Raw genomic sequence first — 17,434 nt, forward strand, 5'->3', positions numbered from 1 at the left:
AGGGTCAACCCCCTCTGGATGATTAGGGAAAAGTCAGGAAAGGCAACAGGGAGGATGCTGCAGGAACTACAACAAATGAGGCAACAGCCAAAACTCTCTTCCCAAATAATGTGAGACATATCCTCACATACAGCAGCAATCAAAATTGCTTGGGATACCAGCCTTTCGAACATTAGTTTCTATCTGGACAACACAAATGACACTCAGACGCTTCATTGCTATCAAAAGACAACTTTGACTGTTAGAAAAAACAAACAAGTAGAAATTAAGCTTCCAGTTGCCCTTGAGCCATTTTAAAAAAAAATCTTTGGCCATCTCCAGACCCAGAGAAATCCTCATGACTGGTGCAAGATACACACTGTGTACATCTGGCTTTGCTGTTTTAAGGAACAGACAGCAGAAATGTATTTAGAGTTCATTTATGGCAAAGATTATAGCAAACAAATGGTGGACAACAGCAAACTATTTTTTACCAGATCTTTTTCTGGAATAGGAAAATGAAATTTTCAGGTGTTCAAGGATGATGTGACTCCTACTGAAGCCCAAAGGAAGGCTGCCACACACATCCATGCGTGAAATACGAAGCCAGAGCTGAGCCAGTTCAACAAAACAAATACAGAAAAAGGTCATGCCTCTAAGAGATTAGACTTCAACTAAGAAGTGTGGGGTTTTTTTTATTTATTTTATTTTAAATAAAGCTCATAGAAGAATGAGAAAAGAAGGAAGAAGGAAAGTAACTCATCATCAACAGCACTGCAACCCACAGCACTTCCTGTGCTTAAACACCCTTCTCCAGGCAAAGCCCTGAGGCACGAATGCCATCACTCCAGTGATGGGTCCCTTATCAAAGTGAATAGATACTCAAGTTCTGTATATCGTGCTTCTAGGCAAAATGACACACACTGGAGGAACATTACCATAAACATTAATATTATGGCTATAAGCAACCTGTCTGTAATAATCTCCCACCTGCAAGCACCCCAATTATATAAATAAAAGGACTGCCATCTGTGGAATACTTATTTGTCCTTGAACAGAAACTACAGCATTGAAATTTTAGAGATTCAAAAACTCCAAAGATTCAGCACTTTTTCTTTAATCACTCTAAATTATGCTGCTCTCAGTTTCCACTATTGGAATCACAAAGTTGCATCACAAAATTTCAAAATGAACTGCAAAATCAAATTTTGTTAATATTCTGGTATATTTTCAGTATTTTAACATTCCTGACATACTTATCATGGAACAAGTTGTATTGTTGGAATATTTATCATTACATATTCATTCACAAGAAGTCATGTAGTGGGAGTAATGTATTACCTTTAATAAATACCTTTTAACATATGATAAACAAACAGTTCCTTCGTCAGAATGGGGCTACACAAAAATAACATTCACTGTTTTGATTTCTCTTCTGTCTAACAGAGCCAAATTTTATTAGCCATTAAAAGTTAAAGAAAAGATGCTTACAGCTCTGTTTTTCAGCACTTACTCGAAAGATTATAAGCACCAACAATACAAGTAAGGATAACAAGGAAACAAGTAAAGTAAACCAACAGTAGGTTGAGCAAATCATAAATATGAATCTGTCTTTTCCTACATGTGCAAATAAAAAAAGCCTCTAAGAAACTTTGTTTTCTGATTTTAAAAACATTAATTAAAAGTGGGACTGAAAGTAACTGTGTGTGCTGTTAATGGATCACAGTAAGTACATAATATTTTCCTGTTTACAAGCAACCCCTGTTTTAATTTGGACATCACAAGTCCTTTCACAAGCAGCAAAGTAAGGCAGAATCCTCATCCTCATCTCTTCCTATATTGGAAGCTCACTGGAACAGTGAAAGGTAGAGTCATGGGCTGTCCATGCAAATATAGGTCCCTACCTGGGAAAGCAGCAAGCCACATGCATTTAGGTGCATACACACACACATGCTCTCCAAGTGCCTTCTCAGGAAGATGTCCTGAGCTGCAAACTCCATTAAAGCACACCACAGACACATGATGCTCAGCTCCAGTAGAAAAGAACTACAGGATACTTTTTGTGCCATCTATTGGCTACCGTTCTTTTGAAGAAATTGGCTGATTTTCCACTCTAAGAGGAGGGTTCAACAGTAAAAAAATCTTTTGAAGGAGTTAAGACAGTACTCACTGTTATTCGCAGAATAGAAGCTTTCACAGAGGTCCATTTGTCCTGTCTGCGATCTATGACAAGAATAAATCCAATTCCAGCATCTCGTAAACTAAGTTTGGATGAGGAAAGAAGAAAAAGAGAAAGTTGAGTTAAAATACAAGCAGAATTCCTCTGGTTCTCTTACTCGAAAAGGCAGTATGACCCAGGCATGCCCTTTTTGTGCAGAGTCTTCTTCACCTAAGCATCTCAAGTAAAGATACACTATACTGTACACACCTTTGGAAAGATGCAGCAGTCCCAAATATGTTCCACAGACCTTCAAACCATAATCAAATCAGGAATTCTTTTTCATGAAAGGTAGTTTTTACATTTCTTGTACAGAGATTATTTCAGAGAAAAATAACCCCCTTTGACTCTCCATTGTTTTGGTGCTGATGTAATCCCTCTTTCATGCTGTTTCCAGTATAATTTCAGTATCAAAATGAAGTTGCTTTCCTTTTGCATCTGCTTTTAACCTTCTGTTTGAATTGTCTTTCTCCTCACTGATATTTAAAACCCTTAAAAATGCAGATCCTTCTGATCATTTCACGATATTGCTCTGCACACCCAAAATTCTCATATGCCTCCAGGCTGCAAACTTGTTCCCAGGTGCATTTTTACATTCACCAAAACAAAAAATCCCTACGGCATTTAAACAGTCCAACTCGTAGATGAGAAGAATGAGATCAGATGCACTTCTCTGGAATGGAAACATCTGTGAGATTGTGCTGAAATCCTTGCATACGGGTGACCTTTCTTTTTCGCCTGTGCTCAGCTGCATGTGCTACCGAGTCCCAGTCAAGAGATCTGCTCCTGTTTTGTAATTCTCCATCTAAGCCAATTGTGCAATGCCAGCAGCAGCCCTTGCCAGCCAATCGCAATCAAAATGAAAACGACGGGCAAATACAAGGCAGACAGGCTCAGATTTGTTATTTTCTCATATACTGGGTCATTTTTAATAGATGTGCTGTATTTTCAGTCCAGATAATAATATACTGCAAGACCTATTGTATGCGCTGTGTGACATTTACAAATATTGTGCACTGATTTGTTATTGTCATATATTAAAAGACAATATAAAAAACAACATGACAGAATGTCAGGATCCCTTATTCAAGATTGCTGAATCATGAAAACACCAGCATTGCTTTATTAGGTTATGTCGGTAGCATAACAGCGTGATGCTGAGGAGGATGAAGAACACAGGCACCCCGATGTGTCACCTTAAGCTACTCTGCAAAATTACAAATTTAAGCATGACTTATGGTCTATTCCCTTTCTTTTACAAACTAATCTCTCTCAAATTTACAGACTAAATATTTAGGGCAAAACATGAATAATCATAAAAAATGCAAATGAACACTGACTTTCAGAAGAAGGTAAGCAGTCATTTTAACACAGGAAATACTAAAATCAACCTCTTACTGCCCACATTCAGTGCACATTACTAAACTCTTGCCTCTGGGTTAGGACAACACTGATAAACAACATCTGAGTACTTGCCTTGTAAGCCTGAATAACCTTTGCAAACTGGGCTTTATATTAACAATATGCTTGCCACTACTGAAAGCTTCCATGATTTTCTAAGTCTTCCCCCTCCTACTCTTTCTTTACTTGAAGGGAAAGAGGAGGAAAGAGATCCAGATTGATTTTAGCCTCTTCCTGTTCCCCATTTAAAGTTCTCACCATTTTAACCTTTAGTGACTGAGCAAAAAAAAAATGCTAATAGCAACCATGTTCCACAAAAATCAGGTACCAAAACAAACTCCTTCAGACATACAGCCTAAACATGGATGAATGGAGTCAAAAGGTGCTACCAGCTGCTCCCACAGCAGCTCATGTGGAGTTTGAAGTGTATTCTGCTGAGTATTCACGCTCTTACAGAGCTATTTTCCCTACTCAGTAGAAGTCCCTGGGAGTCCTGGAATTTCTGCATACGTCCTCTGTGGAAGCATCATCTCAGATCCCACCAGGTTCCTAAATGCAACATCTGCATCGTATTTCAAGAAATATTGACATTTCTGTGTAACAGGAATAAAATTAAAGCCTCTGACAGAGCAATCAATCAGATTTCTCTCCAGGAGGACAGGGAAAGACAGGCTCAGCTGGAATTCTGGAGAAAATCTAGATGGCAGCTACACACAATTGTCTGTCTTAATACCTGGCAACAAGCAGAGCTTAATATAATTCTCCTAGGGAAAAAAAAAAACCAAAAACAAACCAACAACCCCCAACCCAACAAGGCTTTCTGAAATGGAAGAGTTGACAAAGGAAAGCACATCTCTAAGATAGCCCAAAAAGATATCTTCAGCCATCCTTCTTTTTCCATTGGATCAAATATGTTGGGTGGTTTCATTACTCAGACTGTGGTCCTCTTCCAGGCTCAGACATAAAAGCCAAGATTTGCCATTGCTGGCTAGAAGAGACCCAGTGCAAATTCTTGAGCACCTGACTTCAAACTGTTAACACTCCATTAATATAGATTGCTTTAAAGAAAAATTGAAAAATGCTCTGTTCTGTACATGGTGGGAAAAATCTTATCTTGACAAAAGCGTCTTGTGAAGGGCTGGCTTTGGAGTCTGGGATCCAGCTCCAGCAAGCCCTAGGCAGGAAGCAACAAACCAAGCTAAGACATTGTGTACAACAAAGTTGAGAACATTATGAAGACAACAAAGTCACGTATTCATGAAAAGTAAATATTAGAAACAGGTTTGTTTGCCAATACACCCTTGGCTCTACTGACCTCCCTTTGCTGCCAGACACACCTGAATACGTAATTACAAGACTGTTTGCAACACCCCCTTCTCTTTTAGGGCACAGGATGAATAATGCTTTGGTAACAAGAAGGTATTAAATTGCCCTTTGGCTCCTGATTTAACTGTGAATTACAGCTGTCTGTCTTTCCCTCAGCCATATTTACTACATTCTATCCAAATATTGATTTCCCCCTCCATGCCTTTAACTTGAGAGCAAAGCATTTCAGCTTCCACTGTCTCAGCAGAAACATGCCCTGATGGATATGGCCTGTACTGCTCACCAGGCTTTACCCCCTGGCTTGCTCCAGTTGCACTGCAATCATCAGCTTAGCCCAGGACCTGCATCTGTGTATCATGCTCCAACAGACTTACCACCAGCACCTACATTTGTCTCTCTCATTCATCCCTTCAACCATTTTCATTCCTTGCTGCCTTATCCCAAGAATAGCTCAAAAAGAAAAGTCTTGGAGCTTAATTTTTTTTTTTCTTTTTCCATTTTTTTTTTCCTTCTCAATACTGTCAGAAGAAATGACCAAATAGGTTCTCACCCCACCCCTTCCTGAATATCACAGTCCCCTTTATCCTCCAACCCAAGTCTCCCTCACCCTACTTCCTGCTCAGTCTTTCAGTATCTTCCTTCTGATGGACCCTTATTTTGGCTGCGGTCTTACCTGTTGAGTCAGGCAGCTTGCCTGCACTACCTGCTTGTCAACAGGCGGCACTCACATCCCATCACAGTCTTCCTGCTCTCAGCCCTGGTAGTGGACTTGAATTTAGAGCAATTAGTTCTGCAACCATAGAGAAACCCCTGCTCAGCCCCAGGATAAAGCTGTCCTTTTTTTTACAACAAATTTGAGTAGCTACTTAGCATTCGTGACCTGGGATTTAGGCAGATTTTTCTGAAGGTATTTCCTTGACACAAAGGCCATCATTCCTTCAAGTGTCAAGTTCAAGTCCTTGACGAAAGGATGGAAGGACTTAAAAGGCTGGCTGTTTCAGTGTTTGAAAAACACAGTGGATATGTCCCCTTTCTTGGGAGCACCTCAGCTATTTTGGCCAAACTTTAAACCAAAAACTCAGGTGAGACCTCACTAATGGAAAGAAAATTTGGCAGAGTTATAAACAACTGGAAGCCAACAGTGAGAAACAGCAGACAACCTTAGCAGAACAACCTGCCTATTAAGGCTCCTTGACACTTCCCTTACAACCTCTGTTTTCTTTAATGCATTAACTTGTCTTGTATCCGGTGTACTTTCTGAAACATAATTTATATAAGCTTGTAATTCAAACTTAGTATTTCCTTCCTTTGTTTCCCTCCTATCACACACAAAAATCCCCCATCATGGGATAAGCTCTCTTCTTCTGTTTACTTACCAGCACAAAGAACAGAACATTTTTAGAAAGGCAGAGAAACCATTCCTGCTCTGCAGGAAATGTATCTGGCAAACTCACAAAGGCCAGGTCAGAAAGGTAGAAAGCAGTGGAAAGGGACCAGAGGCCACAGATGACAGGAGAAAATGCAGCAGAGGATAAACTTGCTGCTCAGTCCTCTCCTTCTGCCTTGGAGAGCCAGTGTAACACCATTTGGAGAAAACAGAGTGAGGTTGAAGTACCTGCCAAACAAGCACCAAGTTCTCCATGTAAGACTGTAGAGCAGGAACTGAATTTTCTACTTAGTGACTCCTCAGTTTTAGATTGTGGGGACATCTCCCTCTTTGTCTCATTTGCAAGATTTATGAGCTCATGCACCTGGGGGAAAGGGTGGGAAAGCTTATAATACATAGGCCTGCAGAAAGAAACTTCCCTCTGGGGTGTGTGGAAGCAATTATATAGTCATCATCTGAAAGATCCTTGCATTTCTCCAAGGTATGGGTGGTGACAACTGCTACACAAGTAAGTTCCCATTGCTTCTACACTGCTGTATAGAAACTACTCATGTACCACAAACAAAACAAAGCAATTCTTCAGGTTCACCACAGAGAACTGATAGTGTAAAACTTTTGCACATTTGAAATTCTGTGCAACATTTTAGGTTAAATAATCCCATTTCAATAAAAGTGAATTTCAGTCTTAAAGCCTTATTATTACACAGTTGGTTGGCATTCCATTTGAGATTGTTCCCTACCTTGACTACCTCTACGTATACATACAAACTGATTAGAAAGTCTTGTTTACAACAGCTGAACAGCTATTTTGATAGTAGGACTTCAGTAACATTCAGTGAAGATTTACTGCACTGAGCAGAGCACCAAGGCAATGTCTGCAGTAATCTACGTTATAAGCAGCTGAAGCTGTCTTTAGATCCCTGGTACCACTCATTTGTAAAACTTGCTCACCCTCTGTGGCTCATCACTGACCATCAATGTGCATCAGTGACATACACACTGCTTAAAGAGATGTGGGGTCTCAGGATGCTCACAAATCCTGATTTTTGTATTTTTTTGCATGCAACATATAGGCCTATGTAGGAAGGACCATGGAACTGGCTCATCCACCCATTTTCAGCCATAATACTAAGCCACAAAAGGGCAAACATACAAAACACGATGACAGATCATCTTAGGGATGGTACTACCCATCCTGTCTATATAGCAGATTTATGCCTGGGCATGCCATAAAGCCTGGGTGGACCAACTCTTAAAACTAAATAAATCCCCCCTCAAATATAGAACTGTATCCAGCGCAGAAAAAGACAAGCTGGAGCTTAAACAGGTTCAGCATATACAAAAGACAGTCCAGTAGCCTGAGCACAGAGGTAAACAACACTTTGAACATGAAGCATTCCCATCATGTCCCCAGTGATAAAAATGCTTCCAGCAGCTATCACTCTTTGAAGTCAGAAGTCATTCTATATTCAGTCATCAGCATACAGGCTAGGGTAACCAAGAACAGCATTCTCTTTCTTTTCTTAGGAACAGGTGATTGGAAACCAGACACTAACTAGCAAGGTCTTTAGAATTCTATTTTGTTATTTTTTTGACAGAAAAATTGAGATTTGCACTGATATTGAGGCATTAGTGGCAAAGAAACGATCTGCCAGGAAAATAAATAGAATGAAAGCATATTTCCAAAAGATGGCTGTATAAACAGATGTATGATGCTGTCATGACATCCGGTTAGACAGAAAAGAGCAGTTTGGTGCCAAATTCTGCCACAGATGTACATGTATGACTAACTGAGGTCAAAGAATATTGCACACATCTGAGAACAGAATCATTCCTACGAAGGGTAACATTTATGAACATCCAGGTGAAGCTCTTTGGCCACCTGGCAGACCTCTTTAGCTGTAAAGCAAATTGGTATGATATTTTGGATATGATTCAAGGTGTAGGCCTGACACCTGAGTTCAGATTCCCTCAAGAATCACTTTTAGTTGAGATGTGTAACTGCTCTATCAGATACCAGTTATTTTTTTCTTGTAAATGTTGCTGGAATAAAAGAACTGATGAGCACACTCTATTTCTGGCACATGGCACTGCATATGGGACAAAAATGTGGATGCAGTGATTAACTTCTTCATAACTTCGGGATGAATATTATAATTTTGTCTTTATTTTCTGTAACCTATAACTCCTTAGCTGAAAACATTGAAGAAATCAGCTAGCTAATGCAGGAAGCACAACTGGGAGGACATGTCCACTGTTTCTGATCTCCTTGGAAAACCACCCATAGAGCACAGAACAGAGGAACAGGCACATCTCAAGCTTCCCGAGGTGCTCAATTTAAAGCCAGTGCTTGGTGGCGTGGAAGCTACTGCACTGCACATATCTCTCTGTATCCGCACCTCTGAAATCAGGAAAAAAACTTGCTATCTACTCCTTACTGTGTTTAACTAGTGAGTGTCTGTAGTGTGCTATATTTGATAATTGGGCTTTCTCATAGTCAGCTCAATGAACTTCAACTGTGGAAGGAAAAACCCTACCAAAGTCAAACTAAGGCTGACCATTGTTCATGAAGAAATGTAGGAAAGAGAAGGAATTCCAGGAAAGAAAATTTAAAATGAGGCAGTCAGAAGTGCTGCTATACAAGTGCAGCCTCTAGTGGTCGGTCCAAGCTCACTGAATGCCGAGTAAAAATTATTATATATAAAGCTCCTGGCAGTAACAGCTGCATTTTGTCGAGCACTGCTGGTGCTGTGACACTCCACAGGAGGAGCATAAGCTATAAGCAAGGAGGCACCATTTCTCATTGATTCTTATGTTTAAAGTCTGATTTTGAAAATAAAAACTGCCTTCTCCTTTCCCCCCAAAACCCCAACTAAATCACTATGAATAAAACAATATGCATGCTATTCTACAACCCTTTTCATTCTACACTGGAATTCTGTTACTAGATGCACATTCAAAACAGTGTTTGGACCTTCTCTTTACTTTGGTTTTGGTAGTTTCTGCCTTCCCTTCAGGGAAACAGATGAAGCTGCACAGGAAATGAAGAAAATCTGAGCCTTTGTGTTGGAGCTGAACCTGTTAAAGTTTCATCATTAGACAAGGTTCAGATAAGAAATTTGATGCATTTGCCTCCCTCCACTACCACATTCCAGTGAACTAGATCTTATCCAGTGTAGCACTGATGAAAACCTTATCTCTTCCCTTCCCCATTATGCTTACTTTTGGTCTCAGCTGTTATTAGTTCATGCTCCATGTTTGTCTGAAAACACTCATACTGTACTTCATTTTTCTAAGGAGTGGGGAATCATCAGATACACAAAATTGTATTTTAGGATCTCACAGCATTCAGGCAAAGAAAAGTTTAGATGAATGCTGGGTTGCGAAGTGGCATAAATAAGAACCATGATAGACAAGTGGTCACAATTTGCTCATGAGGCAGAACCGATTAGCAAAATCATATAGCATGGAAGAGTGACACCATGAAAATGCCTTTTGAAACTTCATAAGCACAGGCAAGATTATTACACATGCCGTTGTGTCAGTGACAGGAGATCTTAAAGGCCAGATAAACAGGAGACAAAATAATGAAAGAAACTTCAAAGAGCTTTGTGTAAGGGACTGATAATAATTCAAAACTTCGGAAGTCTCATCTAGACTTCATGATGACTGTAGCCCAGAAAGCCACTTGTGGTTAACATGCAGCCCTACCCCTGATCTGAAAACCCTTCTGTCACCACAGAACTGTGATTGCAACAGCTCACTGCATCTGCCTGCAAAGCAAGAACCAGCAAGGAAGATGGGTCACTACCAGAGACGTACTGTTGATGAGGTGAGTGACAACTCGCTGACAACCAGGAGAGCTGCTCTCAAGCCTTGGTCCTAGGGGCAACCGAAGGTCTTTATCCTGCACAGCAGTAGGTCCCCTGAAATTGAGAGATATGAATCCAAACATTTTTACTTAAGGCACTGCTTTTGTTCCTCAGCCAAATAAGCAGAATAAGCAGCAGTAGAACAAACCTTATTTATTTTAAAGTGTTTGCACCAACATATAGTGTACACAGTTCCATTTCTCTTTTCCCTCCCCAATCAATTTCAAAGAGATGGGCATCAGTACCTTCTTTGATTGGTCCCTATAGCTCACTTTACCTCATACGCTACTCTAGATCCTCAAAACAGCCCTTCTCCCACTTCCGAGGCAATTTGTCCTTAAAACAAACTCAACTCATTGGAGTACATTAATGCTGGCTATATTCCATCATATATGCATACATTCTTTCTGCTCCAAAAACCTTATGCTGCTGGGGGGGGGGGGGAGGAGCTGAGGGAATGTAGCCAGTGTTAAAAAAAAATAAAATAAAATTAAAATGTCCAGGCATCATCATCTGCCAGTGCCTGGACATCTGCTTGTACCATATGTGCTCATTCTCTTTCCATGGTACCCATCAGCCATTTTTTATGGCAATTTAGGAAGCTTTATCCTATTGAGGAACCCCACAGACTAAAATCAGAATTACTTTGATGCATTTCTGCAGGTAAAAGAAATAATGATTGAAAGACAAAGTTATTGTTTAACAGATCCTCTTTTAGTGTGTGAAATTAACTACAATAAGGAGTTTTACATTTTCTAAATGGAAAATACAATGTAATTTCTTCAGATCACATGGAGTTCTTTTGGAAGGACTGTTTGAAGCAAGACAGCAACTGAGGACTCATTTAGACTTAACTACAGATGGCTGAAATAGGCCATGTTATCCTTGAGGGGCAATTAAGCATAAATAGGTCAATAAAGGCAAAATGGCTGTGCACTGGTTAAGCTTAAGTAAATATAAGCAGCAGAAAGCATATGAGATCCTCACCTTAGAACTATTAAGTCTGACTTCATAAAAGCATTTTTACACCTATTCAGAACTATGATATTGGAATTATACATATTTGCAGTACACTGCAACAACCATTAATGACACTGCAAAAAGTATTGGCACAACCTTATATGTAACGCTGCAGGTTTTGTTTTAGAGAGTTTACACTTAAGTTTAGAGAATTGAACACCCTCTTTAAGACTGGATTAATAAAAACTCCTGCATGAGGTCCAGCATTTTAGTACTTAACTTTCACAATTTTACAGTTCTCTCATTGTCAGATTAAATTTACCACTGGACAGTGTGTGTCATGCATACTGTTCAAATCCTCTAAGCCCTTAAGGTGTGTAAGTGGGATTTTAAAGACTGAAAAGGCTTTGCCTGTACAGGGCTGAGCTTTAACCAAGTTTAAGACATTCAATAGGTGGACATCAAATTAAGTGCAAATTGTTCCAAGCCCAGTGAAATTTCAGACTCTTAAGTAACATGTTGAGCTTCGACCTGATCTTATTAAACTATGTATCTGACACAAAAGCTTCAAACTACCACTTTAAGATGCAATGTTCTTATTTTAAATTTAAGCCTTTGCATTTCCTTTCTGCTTAGAGAAACATATGGAATTTACAACTGTTTGGCAGCTGTGCTCTGAGAAAGGAAGGGTACACACAGCATGAGAGATTTTGCTGGAGGTCCTGGGATGTTCTTACTGACAATTTTGAGGAGCTGCCAAGGTAACAGCAGGGTACAGGCTCCACATCTTCAGCTTGGATTGTAATCCAACAAGGAGGACAACACTGAAATGAAGCACAGCTGACAGAAATAAACTCTGAAACTGCAAAGCTGTTGCTCATCATGCCAATGAGAACTGTCAGGGCATCTGGTTTTTAGCATTTCTTACCCATTATGTGTTGACGTTCATCCCTGGCACTCCATAAAACAGAAGCGGTTAACTCTCAGCCAGTGGTGGGCTGCCTGTTTAGTTTGCAGATAAATGAGGAAACGCATGTGGTTACCCTCCCACACGAGCTTTTCACAAGATCAGCATGGATGGGCTCACCAGCCCAAAACAGAGCATTACCCCAACACCACTCCTCTTGCTTCAGGAGTGCAGTAGTGGACCTGTGCCAAGGAGAGTGGCCAGACCCAAGATCTATGACCCCTGTACTCTCCAGTGCCCCTCATGCTGAGCTTTGTTAGTTCTAATAACCATATCGTGCTGTGGCATGTTCTTCCGATCCCTATCTAAATCCACCCAGCCACACTTTGGTGTGCCTATGTTAGTGAAGTCTCCTCAGGTCTGAACCCACAGGAGGGCTTAACAGAGGCTTTGTTTTGTTTTGTTTCCAGTCCCAGTGTTATCCCAAATGATGAGGGCCTCATGTCCTTAACAAGGAAGGGTCTACCAAAAGATTAGCAAACCTTAACAACTGAGCTTTCAAACTGTCGGATGTTGACACTTTCAGAGGTCACCTCGTTCTGTTTCGTTACTTGGACAGGATGGCTCCCTAGTTTCCAACGCCAGACTATACCACAAACAACAGGATTTCTTAGAAGGCCACATGGTGTTCAAGCATTTGGGATCCCAAAGAAGCGGACGCTCTTCCCAGGCAGGAAACTGACAGGGACAGCTTTCAAAACAGGAAATTGCAGAACATGCCAATTAAACTGAGATATACTGAAGATCATGCAAGGGAACAGAAAAGCACTGCAAAGAAAGACCGTACAAGGCTCTGTTGAAATATAAGGTGAAAAGGCCTGCAGTGTGGGACTCACGCTGTCCATCAAAACCTGTTCTGAATATTCTAATCTGCACTCTTTTTCTTGAAAGGAATGTTGAATTTAAGACTCCATATTACACTTCTAAAGTATTAATTTTTCAACCTCTCATGGCCACAAGAAATTCAGCATTGCTTTCTTTGTTCAAAGATGAACCTATATGAGCAACAAGGAACATTAAAACTATATCCTTATGTTCTCTCATACAGCATTCTGTTTTCCGAATGCAGTAAAGACTGCTAAACAGCCAAAAGCAAAACCGTATGTTGAAAGATCCTGGGGATTTTTGGGGGGGTTTGTTTGTTGTTTTGTTTTTTTTTTTAACCACTGCAATTAACTATTAATTTCTTCTTGGCCCAAGTTCTCATACTACACTCCACATTTGGTAAATTCATATTCCAAGAATGTGTACACACTTAAGTTAATAAAATGTTTACAGTGACCACTGTGATGGATAGAATTAAGTATGAATAACACTTGCCTTCAGGATACATTGCAAGTCTTAGTCTATTTACTAGGATAAATACAAAGAAGAAATACACTTTCAAAACAGAGGAAAAAAGAAGAGAAAACAGAGTACCCTAAGATGACTTCTTAAGGGTACAGGTGGCAGCTGTTTCAGGAGCCTATTGCAAACCTGACTGGAACATATTTTCTCCAACCTTGGTATATGCGGGTTATAAAAGGTATATCCAACAGGTGCTTCTCCCACTTTGCAGTAGAATGATGGACACTGTATATGGAGGTCATTGGTTTTTTTACTCAGTTAAGAGGCTAGACAGTCTTGCTCTACATGGCCTCCTTTTCCATGACCCAGCTCAGCAGCAATCCCCAATGTTCTCAAGCCATGAAGTAATAGGAGACATTTTTATCTGCAGAGAGAGAATCAAACCAGCTATGTGGACATTATAAAATGGCCTCAAAGGATATCAAATAGATGCAAGACTTTGCTCACTATCCTCTACTGAAACCCAGTTGAATTTAAAGAGCTGGCCTCTTACAGACACTTATTTACAGACACTTATTATAGTTTATTCAGCAACTCCATCAATAAGAACTATTAATTCCCATGGATCAATACTTATATGTAAAGTATTTGTACCTATTCAGCATTTTAGCTCAAATACTCTTCCTAAAAAGTATTGCTTTAAGTACACTACATACTGCCATGGATTCTCCTTCTTTCATCTAGAGTACTATATGTATTGTCCTGGGTTCAGCAGGGGACGGAGAGGAGAATCAAAAGAATGCAACTCCCACGGGTTGAGATAAGAACAGTTTAGTAACTAAGGTATAACACAAATCACTACTGCTACCACCAATAATAATAATGACAAAGGAAATAACAAGGGAAGAGAATACAACACCTCAACACCAGCCGACCGATAACTCGCTCCCCTCAGCCCGACCAAGCACCGACCCATACCTCCTCAGTATACCCAGGACAGTATAAAACCAAAAATCAATTGACCTAAAAGAATATCTTTCAAAGAGAATACTCACCTTTTTTTAAAAAACCTTATCTTGCCATTCAATAGTAATTGTAATTAAAAAAATACTATCTGCTAAAGGCAAAAACCTGATTCAGAAGTATTACACCTACAGGTTTACAACACACATCATTACCAAAACAGCTGTTATAAAAGGATTAGCTGTCATCTTCCACTACATATGGTACTCATCCTTAATTCATCATTTTTTCCTGATAAAGCAGCAATCTTTAAGTATACAAGGTACGTGACTGTTGTCACACACTACGTCTGAATCTGTACTGAATATTATGAGATTATTACAAACCACACATTACATATCGTAAACCTGAATTAACCTTGCAACTTTAACAACACCCACCTGAAGAAGATGGTTCAGCTCTCTGCTTAATGATATACAGTTGCACGAGGGTTAACTGAGTATCTTAAATTGAGATGAGGTATTCCCTTTCCACTGTCTCTTTCTTAACATCCTCATGTATCAGGCATTTACACATCTGAGCACATGCTGGTAACTCTACTGTTTGCACTATTCTGCTCCATGGTCATCTAAGCTGGTAACATGCAGCTTACAATAGTTCTATTTCTAAATGCAAGGCGCCCCATGAGACGCTTAACTCTTCATGATTAAAGTTCACTATGAAAAAGATGAAAGTTTACACAGAAAGAGCTTGCAAAACTTAGTGGTTAGATAGTATAAAAGAAGAATGCAAAAAGAGAGGACAAGGTCATATTTACCTTTAAATTAGAGGGAATAACAAAGGTAGGTTAAGAGGTTTCAATTTTACCTCTTTCAACAAAGTCCTAAGCTAGTCTTATTACCAACACTACTTCTTTCACTTGGGAACAAAACCCGAAATCCTGATGCCACTGCTAAGATTTATTATACCAGTAAATATTTTATTGGGTCAACTCCACTGCAGAGCACAGAAAGGTCCTTTCTTATGAGGCTTTTAGAAGCTCCTCACTGTCATTCCCATGAAATATCATTTCCCCTAACATGCATCTGCAGGCAGTCAGACAATGAGCTTTGAGTTATTGCTGCCAACCCCTTGCTGTGACCACAAATCTTGTACAGGACCAAGTAGCACAAGTAGCTTTCTGAGGAACTGTTGTGGCTCCAGACATGTCTGTGCTCTGAGGGGCTAGAAAAGTCCATTTCCCCTTACTTGGTCAAAACAGCCCAAAACCAGAGTTATGTATTTTATAACCTATGTAACACTAATCTGGAGAGCAGTTCAAGCATAAAAGCTGTGGGCTGTATTCCTGTCCTTCCTGTAAATCTGTACTCCTTGCTACTCTTTAATAAACTTACAAAATAAAAAAAAATTAACTGCCTCCACTTCCCTCAAAAGCAGTTTATAAAGTATTCAAAACAATATTTGAAATTTTTGCTCTTGAAAACTAAGATAACACCAAAAATCCTACTTTTTGACACCTTTAACAGCACTAGAAATAATCACAATTCAAGGAACACTGCAAACCTGTCTCCTCTTTGAGGTATACACTGTGAATAACTTACCATTAGCAAAACACACTTTCTAAAGGGATGTATGCTAACATCTAGCTAGTGGCATTTCTGTAAGTTTTTATTCCTGTAAGCCTGCACATGGGCTCATAAACACACAAATTTTATACAGTAAGCTTGTAGCACCTCTAGTGCAAATGTCAGGAGTGTCTTCAGCCCTTTCAGATTATAGCAATTCTCAGGCACAAAAGGGTCTCAGGTTTATCAGCATCTTTACAGTGGTATTATTTTTACAAGGTTGAAATTGAAGTGTTATCGCCCTAACACCTGAAGTATTGTAATTTTTACAATAATTAATACCTTACTGTTCACATCTAGTCAGCTGGGCTATCTCCTTCATTTGCACAGAACAAGAATCTCTTCCTAAAGAATTGCAAATTAAAGAAAGAAGAAAATCCCAGAAGAACCACCAGACTTTAGGAATGGCCACTTCTACTTCAATATACATTGTTGTCAGGTAGGGGAAATTAACAGAAAAGCCTCCAGAAATCTCCTCCAAGACTTCCAATTAGTAAAAACATGCTCCTGCCAAACCGATGCTCTGGGATGCACTCAGCACTCCCCCTCCCCGCACCAGATGATGTTTGTTCTGATCAGAATTTCTCACATATACCACACTCTGTGTAGAAGTTCAATGGGCCACCATGAAGAGCACCACCAAGGACTTTCAAAAGGAGGAGCAGATGTGAATTTAGTACATAATTATTTGTAATAACAGTATCTAAGAAAGATACCACCAATGGAGGCTTAGCACCATGCAGTTTAACCAACACAAGGATAAACAAAGAAAATGCAACAATTGGCTGCTAGCTCCCCAGCTTCATTCTCTGAAATGAACTAGGAACTAACAAGTACAACCAGGATGGCACCTCACAGTACTGCTTTGCATATAACCAGTGGTACCTCACAGCGAGCAGGTCCTTCAAAATAATTACGAGGAAGGCCCTTTACAAGACCATTACTTTTTCTCTTCACGCACGTACAGTAAACAACAGCGTATACATGCATAAAGGACATCTGCCATGAATAGCTCCAAATGTGAATTCAGCATAATCCATGCTAAGATGTACTGAATGTTGTCAGCAAAAAGAAAGCAAAATACAGTTTGAGATCAACATTTCATGATCATTACACAACCTGCATCTCTAAGGCTTTTTAGTCTGAGAAAGCCTTATAGCCCAATTTGAGAAAGACATAAGGAGATCTCTACTCATACAATGATTTAGATTTGAAGGGAATCAAGAGGTTTCTAGCCCAACCTCTTGCTCAAAGCATGATCAACTCTAAATTCATGCCAGGTTGTTGACAGCCAGGTTGTTTTTACAGGCAGATCTTGAAATACTCCAACAGCAGAGACTCCATAACTTCTCTTGGCAGCCTGTCTCTGTGCTTCATTATTCTCCCAGCAACAAAGTTTTTCTCTTACATCCAGGTCAGAACCATTCTGTTCCCACTCCAGCCATTAGC

The 17,434-nt window shown here is 39.7% G+C and overlaps 1 protein-coding gene across 14 annotated transcripts in view; it reads right to left on the reverse strand.

Annotated features, from left to right (window-relative positions):
• Positions 1 to 17,434, reverse strand: part of MCF2L (MCF.2 cell line derived transforming sequence like) — a 158,981-nt gene that overhangs the window by 34,902 nt on the left and 106,645 nt on the right. For all 14 annotated transcript variants that reach the window (XM_061472710.1, XM_061472712.1, XM_061472698.1 and 11 more), the window contains one exon: positions 2,150 to 2,240. In XM_061472710.1, coding sequence (XP_061328694.1) covers positions 2,150 to 2,240 — 91 coding nt within the window. The remainder of the gene's footprint in view (positions 1 to 2,149; positions 2,241 to 17,434) is intronic.

The sequence above is a fragment of the Pezoporus flaviventris genome, unplaced genomic scaffold (assembly GCF_033815535.1).
Source record: "Pezoporus flaviventris isolate CSIRO_AGI_PZ_B2104156 unplaced genomic scaffold, CSIRO_AGI_Pfla_v1 ptg000072l, whole genome shotgun sequence".
Classification (NCBI taxonomy): domain Eukaryota; kingdom Metazoa; phylum Chordata; class Aves; order Psittaciformes; family Psittacidae; genus Pezoporus; species Pezoporus flaviventris.